Source organism: Talpa occidentalis, unplaced genomic scaffold, assembly GCF_014898055.3.
Source record: "Talpa occidentalis isolate TD23 unplaced genomic scaffold, MPIMG_talOcc4v2.1 talOcc4.8, whole genome shotgun sequence".
Classification (NCBI taxonomy): domain Eukaryota; kingdom Metazoa; phylum Chordata; class Mammalia; order Eulipotyphla; family Talpidae; genus Talpa; species Talpa occidentalis.
Genome location: NW_023605194.1, coordinates 19,919,712 through 19,933,313, shown reverse-complemented (window position 1 = coordinate 19,933,313; position 13,602 = coordinate 19,919,712). Strand labels below are relative to the sequence as shown.

The 13,602-nt window shown below is 38.0% G+C and overlaps 1 protein-coding gene across 5 annotated transcripts in view; it reads right to left on the bottom strand.

Annotated features, from left to right (window-relative positions):
• FBXW4 (F-box and WD repeat domain containing 4) overlaps nucleotides 1-13,602 on the bottom strand; it is a 116,250-nt gene that overhangs the window by 62,095 nt on the left and 40,553 nt on the right. For 4 of the 5 annotated variants that reach the window (XM_054690345.1, XM_037495985.2, XM_037495984.2 and 1 more), the window contains exon 2: nucleotides 1,388-1,483. In XM_054690345.1, the coding sequence (XP_054546320.1) occupies nucleotides 1,388-1,483 (96 nt within the window). Of the gene's footprint in view, nucleotides 1-1,387; nucleotides 1,484-11,397; nucleotides 11,408-13,602 lie in introns of those variants that run through there. The other variant, XM_054690346.1, reaches the window with a different exon arrangement.

The following is a 13,602-nucleotide window of genomic DNA, read 5'->3' as shown; positions in this document are numbered from 1 at the left end:
TGGAAAAGTTCTGCAAATTGACTTGACGGGCCATTAAATGCAGCTTGGACATTGTAGTAATGGAATTTCTGCTCATGAGGCTTTTACAGTGTGTGCATATACTGTATAGAACATGTGTAGAGTGTGTACAGATTCCTGCATTCACGTTCTGCACATTCTTCTTCAACATCCCCTTGCATGAGTTGGCGGCACACTCAAGTGGGCAACAAGAAGAGGGGGCTGGGTTGGAATTCTTGTGTTTAGAGCCATCTACTAAACAGCCTAGGACTAGAAACCAGGTTCATGACAGGTAAACAACAGAATCCTGGGGCAGCCTGGTAACTACTTTTGTGTGTTTATTTGCCAAACTGCTTGAAATCAGCCCAAAAATTCATCAGGGACAAAAACTTGATAAGAACTCAACTCTTCTTTCTGGTATTAAAAGGCAAAAGGAAGCCAAGAGTGAAGGTTTAACTCTCTAGAGTTAAAGAAGAGTAACAGAAAAAAGCAGAGGGTAAAATCCTTCATTAGTAAAATCCATCTGTCTCCCCTGTAGTTCCTTCACTATTACCACCACCTTCAATAACACATGATTCAAAACAAATAATGTCAATGCAACCAGTGACATTGGACACAAGCAAAGAGTGAAAGGGTCATCAGTCAAAGAAGGCTGCCTAAATCTATTAGCACAAGTACAGTCTAAAATGAAATGAGGAATCATGATGATCCCTATCCATTCCAACCAATCAGCAAGGAGCACTTTTTTGGTAGGAAATTGTAACTATGAATTAATTTCCATCAATGGAGTATAAAATTTGTGGCATTAGCAATACCAAAGCCAATGTCTAAATTTTCTGGCAATTTTTTGAAGGTCTAACTGCTACAGCGTATATGTCCAAACTCTTAAATTCTACTTTGCCTTTTAATAAAGAAAAGAAACAGGGCTACAGGAAGCCACGAGTGAAGGTTTAACTCTCTAGAGTAGAATAATAAAAAATATATATATAATTGTAAAACCAGATAGGTTGAAATATTAGCTTCATTTATCTTTCGATAAGGTACAACAATAGTGGTTACTGCTGAGTGGTAGAGTTATAGGTAAGTTCTATTTTCTTTATATTTTTCTCTTTTTTTTTCAGTTTTCTACAATAAACATTTATTATTTTATAATTATGAAAAGTACAGAATTTGTTAAAGTTAAAATAAAGTCTTTGGAAATCCATTTTTTTATTTATTGAAGTAATCCTTTTATAAAATGTGAAAAAAAGTTACTCATCTGATGCCACTTTTGTGATATTTAAAGGATCACCAGAGAGCACCACATTGCCCAAGACAATGTGGTGTCTTCTCATTTCCCAGCATGCTTTCCTGTTCCAGGCAGCTATGAAAGAGTCAAGAGGCTACTTACCTACATCTCCACTTCAGCAAAATCCCCTCTCGACAACGCCCCAACCTCCAGTTCTGAGACACTTTCACTCGTTCCTTTACTGGAACATTGGTCATCCTATGTAAAGACATAACAGATAATTCAGTTACTACAACAAATTGCCAACCAGAGAAAGTCCCAGGGCTTATTCTGTCAGATCTCAGGAACACACAAACTATATCTGGATATAAATGAAATGGTCAGAAGAACTCTTAATTCTCCATACTAGGATAACCAAGAAAGCTAAGGAGAACAGCTTGTCCTTTAAAGTGTCTATACTTTAATCTTCTTTCTGGTATTAAAAGGCAAAAGTGGCACAAGAGGTAAAGTGTCTGCCCTATGAAGCTGTCCACAGTCACGGCAGCAAGAGTTTGATCCCCAGCCAGGGAGCTGACCCACATGGTGTAGGAGACCTCTCCTGTCTCGCCTACTGCTCCCCTCAGCAGTGTATTTCAGTCAATCTGCCTGTTCTGCTCCCCACTCTCTCTCTGGTGAATCCTCTCACACACACCCCACCTCTGGCCTGCACCCCAGTTCTTGTATGCATGAATAAATAAATCTTTAAAAATAAATAAAGTGTCTATATGTAATGTCAAAGCAACATAATGGAGAAAGGATCACTAAAAGTGCTGGAACCACAGGCTCTCTAAAAAAAAAAAATGAACCCTGACCCCTACCTCACACCATAAAAATGAATTCAAAATAAATCACAGACTTAAACATAAAATGTAAAACTATGAAGTTGTTAGAAAAATTTATATAATCATAATTCTGCAACTTGGGGGATAAGTAAAGGTTCCTGAAGACACAGAAAGCAGTAACACAAAGGAAAATTCAAAAATTAGATTATCAATATTAAAAATTTCTGCTCACCAAAATGAATACATAAGCCACAGTAAAATATTCACAAAATGCATATTTGCCAAAAGGCTTACATCCAGAAAGTATGAAGAAATCTCCTCGGTGTATGTGTGTATGGATGGATAGATGATTTTTTTTTTTTGAAGGCCAATAAGGAACTCTCCTACCCTTGGTGGAATGCAAAATGGTACAGTCATTTTGGGAAGAAGTATCATGGGCAGTTTATAAATCTCAATCTACATCTACTCTATGACCTTGTAATTACCCAAGAGAAATGAAAGCATATGTCCACAAAAAGACTTTCACAAGAAGAGTAACTACAAGAAAGAACAAAATCAAAATCAACAAACAACTATGAACCAGAGACACACTTTGGGGGCGGGGGGGAAAGGAGGGGTTGGGGTCAAAATCAGAGGGTTGCAATTGTTTGGGGAATATAAAAATAAAAAAATAAATTAAAAAAAAAGACTCACAAGAATATTCATAGGAATTTTGCTCATAATAGACAAAAGTTGTAAACAACCCAGGCACCATCAACAGGGGAATAGTAAACACACCCCTGTGTTCAGGTCATGGACTACTACTCATCAATAAAAAGTGAAGAGCTATTGCTATACACAGTGATGTGGGAAAATCTCAAAAACATTATGCTAAATGAAATAAATCTTATACAGAAGATTTCACGTTGTATGGCTACATTTATGTAAAGTTTGGGAAGAAGGAAAACTAATCTATAATGAATAACCTATGATGAATAAACCTGATTATCAACAGGATAGGAATGGGGACTGACTGAAAAGGAACATACAGAAACTCTAAGATAATGTTCTAGTCTAAATTTTAAAGGGATATGGGTTACAGTGATGTGTATTTATCAAAAATGCATCCAATGATTGACATGAGTGTTTCATATATGTAATTGTGTTTCATATATGTAACTGTCCTTAAAAAACCCACAAACATGTTCTAGACAATGATATGCATGATATGCATGCTAAAATGTTTGGAGCTGAAATATACTGATATCTGCAACTTACTTTGAAAATACAATAGAGCAAATATAGCAAGATGTTAATTGTAGAATCCAGGTGATAGGTGTATGCACAATTTATTCAACTTTGACATATATTAAAATTTTGGAGATGGAGTGTCCACAGTATTTTCCAGGTGAGTAAGGTAGGAGCAGTAAGATAGGCACACACATCAGCAATAGAAATGGCATAGTTGGAGGTGGAGGAGAACGCTAAGTGGTGGAGGATAAGAATAGCTCAAAGCCCCTCTGAAAGTGCATCTTTAGACACAATTTTGAAATTGTTGGCAAGAATCTGAAAACTGCATTTCAGGCCCCTGAACCTCTCCTGTCTCCTTGGCTTCTCCCACTGGACAACAGAAGGTACACTGCTTAGGACACAGTGATAACTGCCATGTCTACAGAGAAACGCACTGGCAGAGAAGAGAGACATGCATTTCTTCCAGCCTCCACTATACTTTCACATTCACCTCTCTGTGCCACCCCAAAGGGAGCAAGCCAGTCCTGCCATCAAGATTCTAATGGATACAGGCTAGAAAAGATTATTTTAGCAGGTAGATATATAATACTCTACCTTCTATCCTCACTTATTTATTTGTATAGAAGAATTCCTTTGGTTAAGGAAACAGTAAATATATAGAGTAAAAACAGATACCATGAGATTACAGATACCATGAGATTAACTGCAAAAATGATTCATTCTCTTCACTCCTGGCTGAGAGTTTCCCTCCCTAGAGATAACTATATACTGTACATGGTTGATGGGTACATCTACTCACTTTTCATTTTCAAATCATGTACTATTCTCCTCATTGCTTTCTTCACTTAACTGTATCTTGGGGATCATTTCATTACTATATATTTAGATGCATCTCATTCTCTCTTTTTTAAATTGAGATAGCATTCATTTATAACACTATATATAACCTAGAGGTATAGAATCACACCCTTCAGGTATATTAACATACCATCTCATTCTCTTTAATAGTTGCATAGAATTCCACTGTGTGACTCAATCATCATTTAATCAGTCACCTACTTATTAACATTTAAAAGGTTTCCAAATTCACCATTATAAACAATGTTGCAATAAATATATACTTTTTTTGCATGTGAAAATATATGGAGAAAAAATTATGTATGGAATGGGCGGAAAGAAATTGTGTATTTATTATTCTGATAGATACTATCAAAAGAAGTTATTCCAACTTACACTCCCAATAGCATATTAGGGTGTTTATTTCTAAATATTCTTGATTTTCTGCTTTTTTTTTTAATAGAGGCATGTTTATTTATTTATTTGTTTGTTTGTTTTGTTTACACATGCACTGGGTACAGTCAGAAGCGTGGGAGGGTAAGAGAATTTACCAGAGCCAGAGTGGGGAGCAAAGCAGGCAGAAGGACCAAAGTACACTGCTGAGGGGAGCAGCCGGCGGCAGGAGAGGTCTGTGTGCCATGTGGGGCCCTCCTGCGGTGGCCGGGGAGCAGCCGGGGATCGAACCGGCGCTGCAGAGGCTGTGGGCAGCTTTGCAACCCAGCGCTCAACCGCTGTGCCACCGGGGAGGCCCATGCTTTTTTTTTTTTTTTTTTTTTTAAGAAAAATTTTTTCTACTTTGGAATCATTTTCAATTTCCAAAAAAAATCATACCCTTCACTCAGCTTTTCCTAATGGTAACTACCATGTTATACAACCATGGTATATTTGTCAAAACTAAGACATTAACACTCTATATCAGTATTATCTAAATTGCAGATTTTGTTCAGAGTTCACCAATTTCTCCACTAATGTCTTTTTCTGTCAAGACCCCATCTAGTATCCACATTGTACTGACTTATCGTGTCTCCCAAGTCTCCTCTAATATATAGCAGTGTCTTAGCCTTTCCTTATTTTTCATGATCTTGCCATTTAAGGTTTTTTTTATTCTTTGCCATTTTAAGAAGTAAAAAATTACTCCTTTCTATTCTTTAAATGGGAATTTTTTTTAAATTATGGATAATATTGAAATTGGCCAAGGGTTTAAAACCCATTAGTATTTCTTCTGCTTGTGTGAACAATTACGTTCATGGTCTTTTTTTTTTTTGTAAAGACTCTTTATATATTCAGTTATAAATTTATCATGTTCTTTTTGCTTAATTTATAGTATGTTATTCCTGAAAATATCATTAAGTTTTATATATCCATAATTTCATGTTGGTCTTTTGTTTTTGAAACACTTTAAAGAAAGTGAATTTTCAGGATAGGTTTCCCTGCTACAATTTTTTGGGCCCAAGATAGGCAAAGAATATATTATTTCAAAGCTAACATCTGAAAATCTTTTCACCAAAGTAAGTAGAGCTTAGTTAACCCAGTTGAATACTATTTAAAAATGACTTTAAATGTGCTCTCTCTGGACCATGATTGAAATATAATATATTTAAGCGCCTCCCCAGTGGCGCAGCGGTTGAGCGCTGGGTTGCGAAGCTGCCCGCGGCCTCTGCGGCGCCAGTTCAATCCCCGGCTGCTCCCCGGCCACCGGAGGAGGGTCCCGCATGGCGCGCAGACCTCTCCTGCTGCCCGCTGCTCCCCTCAGCAGTGTACTTCGGTCCTTCTGCCTGCTCTGGTCCCCGCTCTGGCTCTGGTGAATTCTCTCACCCTCCCGCGCTTCTGACTGTACCCAGTGCTTGTATAAACAAACAAACAAACATATAAATAAAACATGCCTCTACTAAAAAAAAAAAAGAAATATAATATATTTAACAAATACAAATATAGTACTTACAATGTGCCAGCTGCTATTTTCATTTATGCAATGCCTTATGCATAATAAGTATCAAAAAGTGTATATTGACAGAGCAATTATATTCCTATATTGCTAGTTCTATCCAATTAGAAGGCACTAATAAACAAAATGTCTGATACTTTGACCTTAAAAAAATAAAGCCAGAAATGACCCAAACTGAAATGAACTTAATATCCAACAAAGCAGAGGGATCAAAACAGGGGAGGAAAAAGGAAAGGGACTATGGTGATGGTTCACAGGTGAACTGGTGGTGGGAATTTTACAGGGAATACACCTGAGGAGAGCATAGAAGCATACTTTGTACAAAAATGAACAATGATATAAAATATATATATATTTAAAAAAGGAAATGACTGCTTAAATTAGTACTACTGGGTTTATATGTGGCATGTTCCTAACTTCATTAGAAGAGAAAGAAGCAGAATATTCGTAACTGGAAAAAACAATGAAAGGATATACTCTAAAATAGTAATAGTTAACTCCAGATAGCCAGCATTAGATGCTCTTACTTTCTTCGTGCTTTTATGCATTTTCCAGTTTTTCTATAATGTAATATTTTGGTAAAGAGAAAAAAATATTAAATATTAATAAGAAATGCTATTGCTAAAACGTTATCAACAGAGCAAAATACTGAGACTACCATTTCATACCACAATATAATAAACTTTTTTTAAAATGAAAGTAAATTTAAAACAGTTTTTAAGCAAGATTTTAAGAGGATTCAGAAGACATTAAGGTATTTAAAGACTGCATAAAGAAAACAGATTAAGTGAAAGCAATAGATTAGAAGAAAATTAACAATTCTACAGTTACAAATTTTCTCTCTAAAACTTCTAGGGGACCAATAAAAATCTAGCAGGCTGATACATTGTTTCCAATACCCTGTCATTCATACCTACTAACAGGTAAGAACAGTCACAAAGCATTCACACCATGAACACAGGGGAGACATCCTACAACCACAACAGTTCAGTTCACAGCCATGCACATTAAGACAATCAGTAAATTACAGCCTCCTAGCTATTAAGCAGAAAAATCAGACACTACTTTTGGTTTTTGCTGGTAGCACACTGGCACAGCCTTTCAAAAAAAATTCTGTTGGTTAAGAGAAAAGTTGTTAAATGACAGCTTCTGGTCCAGCATACCCAATTTTGGTACCAATATCACAAAGAAATAATTCAAAAGAAAAACACTGTTTACAAAGGTATTTATAGTTGCAGCTGTATATGAGAGCTAAAATCCTGAAACAGCCCAAATGTCTATCTATGGGGGGAAATGGTATACTAATGAAATGGAATATACTGTCTCTAGAAATAACAGGGATAAAGACTGTAAAACATTTTAAAAATGACTATAGCAAATAATGGTAATTTAGAACTAAGTCAAATTTATAAAGGTAGAAGTAAGGAGACATCACAAAAAATTTTATCTCCATAAACAACAGGAAAGTAGTAGTAAACAGATGGTACTTTAAGAAATGAGCAATTTTTAAAAATATATTACACAATTATTGATGGCTGTCTTTCAATTTACCTTTAGCTGAATATAGATTAAATGAAATTGCGGGAAATGTCCAGAATGCAGATTTAGGAAAATGAATCCCAGCTCTGTCTCTTACTAATTTTATAACCTTGGTTACCTAACTTTCCTCATAGTCAATTTCTTCACCTATAAAATGAGGATATTTTAAAAATAAATAAAATGAGGACAGTATTTCACGCTATTGTATTTTTTAAAATAACTAAAACAAAAGTGCACTATAAGTTATAAATCACTATTAAAAAGATTATTTTTACATAAATATATGTAAGAGCTAATATCTATTAATAGTGTCATCGCTAAAACTAAATCATTTCTTTTTCTTCTAATTTTATAACTTAGGAGAAATTATTCTTCTAAGTAAAACATTAGTCCTTTTTCACGTTGAATGATTAAGATTTGAGAATATACATGTTAAAAGCTAAAATGTATTACTGAATTCTTCCACTAGTGAATGTGGGTCCTTGGTTTCACATTACTAGTGTGATATTAGATGGACAGAGATCCAAAGGCAGTAAAAAATAGTTAACAGGATGGGCCAAAAGAACTGAAAGTCTTAATGGAAAAGGATTAGACTCCCTGTCACATTTTATCTGCAAATCCTTCCCAGACATACATACAAATAGTAGTTCATTTATAGTTAGCATTTCTTCTTGAATTAGGTCTAAGTTAGTTAGTGGAGGTGAAACCAAAAACTGAATATCCTGGGTCACAGAAGGAAGAAAATAAGGGGCAAAGAATCAATGCATTTCCTGAACTAGGATAAGGACAACACTTCTCTCATCTCCCAGGTCACTTCAACTGCCATTTGGTGACACTTTACTAAGGGTCAAAGCACTCCCCTAAGGGCCTGATCACAAGAAACTTTCAAAGGTGAACTCAAGAAACTGTTCCCAAATAGCAGGTACAAGCATCCTCTCCCACAACCAACACCAGAATCAAAATAATTGGCTCTGGTTTCTTCAAATCAAATTCTGATTTTTTTTTAAACTGTTCAATGTGGCTTTCACTTGACATATAGTATCACTTTGTTAGACGCAGCTTAACAATTCACCTTTCTCATCCCTTTTGTTTGATCAATCATCTTTGATGGTCAGTTCCCCTGATTGGTAGCCAAACCATATCTATATTCCTATTTTTGGCACCTGAAAAATCAGACGGAATAAAAAAATCCCCCTTCTCTGAAAACAGGTATCACTCCCTCCTGTGGGAGTCTATCACATCCATAGCACAAGGTAGCACAAGTACTGAGAGGACAGGGGCAACGTGCCTCTTGAAGTCCGCTCAGGATCCTTGTTCCCATCCTTGAAATGTTTCTGGTTGGTTGTTTCCCCAGCATAGTTACAGAAATAAAGTGGGGGTGCTCCCCCAAAATGATTAGTGCCCTGTAAATAAACCTCTTGCTTGGCTATTAACGCACAGAAGAATCTCTAACCTAGCCTGTGGATCTGGTCAAACTTCCATTTTCCCAGCCCTCCTTTTGCCTCAGGGTCATTTTTCCACTCGGCCCAGTTCTCAGCTTTCCGGCACTTAGTCACCATTACAGTTTGACTGCATTCCTGGGCGCAGGACCTATTTTAAACAAAAACAATACAACATGCACCCAGGGGTAAACTATCAGGTCCCTTAAAATGTTAGCAACAAGTGAGTCCAAAAGGATAGAAATTAATCTAGGCAGTTATCTAGAGTCCTCTTTCATTTCACCTCTCCTTGATCACACCCCAAACCAAAAGCAAATAAATAAACCACGTCTGAAGAAAAATGGCTGGGAAGTGGAGGGGGGGGATGTGGGTATATAGGAGACGTCTTAAACCTGCACAGCCTCTAAGATCAGAAAACTCCTGGGTCACAAATCAATTTGCCTTCCTGGCCCATCTTGAAGTTTAATTCCCCTTGATGGAGCTGATTCTGCATACCTGCAGATTGGCATGATTTCCCACTGGCCTGAAAATTCAGGAGCAAGGCCCTCTCAAGGGGCACTAGGCCAACGAGGAAGGGTAGGACTGGCCAAAACGATGCTTGGGGGCTTAGAATTTTAACACAGTCTCTTGATTTCTTCGATCTTCTTACCAGAAAGCAGATATCCCTTCATACTGCCTTTATCCACCAGTCTTTACAATACTAAGAATTTGACTTTAAAGTACAAATATTTAAACAGCCCAAGACAAGGAACTTCTAACTCTCTGTTGACACTTGCATTAAATTAAATCCTCCAGTGGCCTCAGCAGCACTGATCTATAATTAAGATGCAAAATAAAATCCATGAAAAATCATTATATTGTTAACATAATTGCTTATCCTTCCTGGGAGGGAACAGAGGGATAGCCTCAAGACTCAGAGTGAACTGAAATCGTACAGAACACGCCAGCATGAGGACAGGGCCATGCATAAGAAACGCTTAGAGTATATCCTCTCTTCAAAGCCTCCAACTGTCAACCTCACTTCCCATTGAATAGGTAAATGGGCTCTATCCAAGCCCATTTTTCCTACCTTCACTCCTATATCCATTTCTACCTTCATTCCTATACCCATAGCTTCCTGTAATGCTTTCTTCTTCTAGGCACCAAATTCATCCATCCTTTAAGATCTAAGGAAGCTGTTGTTTTCCTGATTCTGCCAAACATTCTTTTCCATCTCACCTGAGCACTTAGACTGAAACTACCATAAATCTGGGCATTGTTAGCTGTTCACAGTTATATGCCTTGTTTATTCAATTCAGTCATAAATTCCACAGGATCAAATCTTCAGTCTCCCAGTGCTTCTAAAAGTTGCTCTCAACCAGCATGCTTGCATAGCACTGGTATACCAGGGACCTTGAGTAAGGTTCCTTCAGCTAAAGATCCCCTTCAATGAATATTTCAGACAAATCACTGAGCTACAATGTAGCTTATGACACAGTTTGCTACAAATATAAGGAAAAGTACATCTTCAGAGGAACATATATGAACTTTACCTCAAGGATATAAGAAAAACCACAATCAGGGCAGTAATGAGGTCTACTCAAACAGTTAACACACCAGACAGTGAAGTAGTAAATAATCAAGGGCAGGTTTTTCAACTTTCTGAAACATGCTTTACAAAAGAAAAAGGCATTCACCTTTTAATCCTTCCACGCACTACCAATAACTCTAACATCGTATGATGCAAGTCTTAGACACAAAAGATGACAACCACAGTCCTAGCATAGTAAGGTATTTTGATAGCTATTGTTCAGGAACTGCTTAAATAAGAGTTCACAAAGTCTAGTTTCAGAAGTCACACTTTCAGCAATGCATTTTCGGGAGCCTGGACACATTACCCTCAAGCTCCAAAGGCCCTTCCTGAAGACATGTAACAAACCACACCTTTAGGAATTCAACCAAGCCTCCAAATTCTTATGCTAGAGAGGGCTCGAGGGATGGAATCAGAACAGATAATGTATCTACACATGGCACCCATATGTCAAAGCTGCCCAAAGTAGTTTCAGAAGCACTGAGCATAACCCTGATCCTTATATGCGCTTGGAATCTAGGGTCATGTTCACATTCATATTTATTTCCAACTGCTGTTATTCAAATTCTGTACTTGCAGTCATTTGACCGGTGTGTGTGTTCTGTAAGATGTTAAGAGATATTAAGAAGGGGGAAAAGGAATTCTATGATCAAAACATTTTGGACCATGCTGGTTGAAACAAAATCAAACAGGTCCCTCTATAACAGAACTTCTCAGCGCCTTTAATTCACCAATGGGCATTATGAATCTCCAAGAGCAGGAATGTAGAGCACAGCATTTACCACACTCACCTGATCACAGAATCAGTTTTTTAGTAATTCCACCATACAATTTTCAAAAAGTCTGATCCAGCACTTCCTGAAAATAAGCAACAGCAAGAAAGATGCTATTTTTGTAAACAGGCCATCCTCTGCATTATGTATTAGGTACCAGCACACTTATGAAAAGTAAGGAACAAGTACATTCACTGCTCTGCTATTCAAGGTTGTTTTTTATTGTTTTTAACTGTGTTCCATATTAATCACCAAAATAGGTTCTCAGTGCAAGGGGCCAGGTTTCAAAACCCCTGATGCCTGTCCAGCCTAGATGAAGGAATGAAGAGAACATGAACCAGATGCCACCCATGAAGATTTTACACCACCAGTTTCTAGGCCATTATGATAAAGTCACACTGCAACCAAGACACCCAAGGATGCAAGAGAAGTTCTTTCTTAGTAACTCACTATGGAGAGACACCCCTCTTTAACACACACACTACTAATATCTGAATCTTGACTCAACTTTTTGACATGGACTATCAAAGGAAAATACTCAGAAACACAGGAGGGTCCTAGAGGAGCTAGAAAGGAGAAAGAAAAAGAGTACCCATAAAAGACTATTTCCCTTTCTCCACAGAGAAAGAGCCCATTACAGAAGCTAGTGAAGAGGGGAAATATTCCTTCCAGTGAAACAGCTTTCCAGGAAAAGTAACTCAACATATTTTCTATAAAACAATTTAATTTCCCTGTCGCATCACCTGCCATCCCCACCTCACCCCCACCCCACCCCAAGCAAAGCCCACAGATTGTGGATTTCCTCTCATTCTTGGCAGAGTTACCAAAAGAAATATAATACCCCCTTCGGACAGCTCCCAACAGCTGCTGGAACAAGATGGGGAGCAGGGAAATTTCCAAAGCTGCCTCTAAAATTGGCCATTCCCCCTGCCAAATGAGGCAGCAGGTAAGCAGAAGACCCTCTTTCTCTACTTTCTTAAAGCACAGGAAGACCCCAAAACCAACAGCGTCCCCTAGTCCAAAACACCTGTCTCCAAACTATCTGTTCTCCTCGACTTGACTCTAAGCTGAAGCTGTACAGTAAGCTACCACTCTATTTCATCCCTAACATGTATTTCTTGAAACAATCCTCTACCACTCCACAGAATTAATATTTTTAATTTATGTGCTCAACTCGTCAATATCTAAGTTAGGGTTGTTATCTAACTCCTAATCTATGTAATTTCCTTGTCTTTGTCGACCTCCCCAACACCATGTTCCTTGTGTATACACATACGCGCGCGCGCACACACACAGACACACACACACACACACAATCTCCTTCAGGTAAAGAGACTTGAAACACAAAATCTAAGAACACATTCAGCTATCACTACACTGTACCCCAGAAACCTCTTCCCCTTCCTCAACATCATCATATACTAAATGCTCTTCAATTCCATCTAGAAAAGCTCATCACCAGTTAGCCTCTGCTTCCCAGCTGAGACCACCAACAAAGAAGTTCACAGGGGGGTAGAGGCAATATCTCTCTTCGCAGAGGAGAAACTGGACAGAGCCTTCAGCATCATTCCCCAAAGGTTGACAGCCGAGGTTGAAGTGAAGACCGTGAAAACTGTACAAGAGCAAAGGGGGGAGCAGAAAATATAATGTAAGGAATGATTTGGAATCAGGGGTAGGAGAAGGCGGAGGGATGAACTGGTTGACCCCAAATGTCTTTTCCATCTCTAACTCCTATGATTCTTTGACCTCCAATTCTGTGCTGTGGACAAGGAATGGAAAATCAACAGACATGGCGATGTTTTGAAAGAGCCTAGCAGTCTGCTCTTGTCATTTAGTGGCCTTTGCATGTATTTTTTAAGGTGTCTCCAAGCCTTGACTTCATTTCACAGTTGTCACCTTTCTCAGCAATTTGAGCTCATGTCAAATACCAAAAGAGAAGGAAAAGAAGAAAGAATGCACTGGCAATTAATTGTGGGCTAAAGAGGGGCAGGCACAGGGCCCATTGGGTGGCCCAGACATCCAGGGTGGGCAATGTGAACAATCTGGATATAATGACAAACTCACTTAAAAGTTGAGACAAAGCAGCCAAACCTCTAACAGGAGATAAATTCTTTGTCCGAATAGCCGCACACTCAATTTCAGATATAGTTCAAGCAGTCACAGGATGCAAGATTCATAAACATATTCTTAATTAGTGCAGCCATCTTGCCTCCATTGACTCCC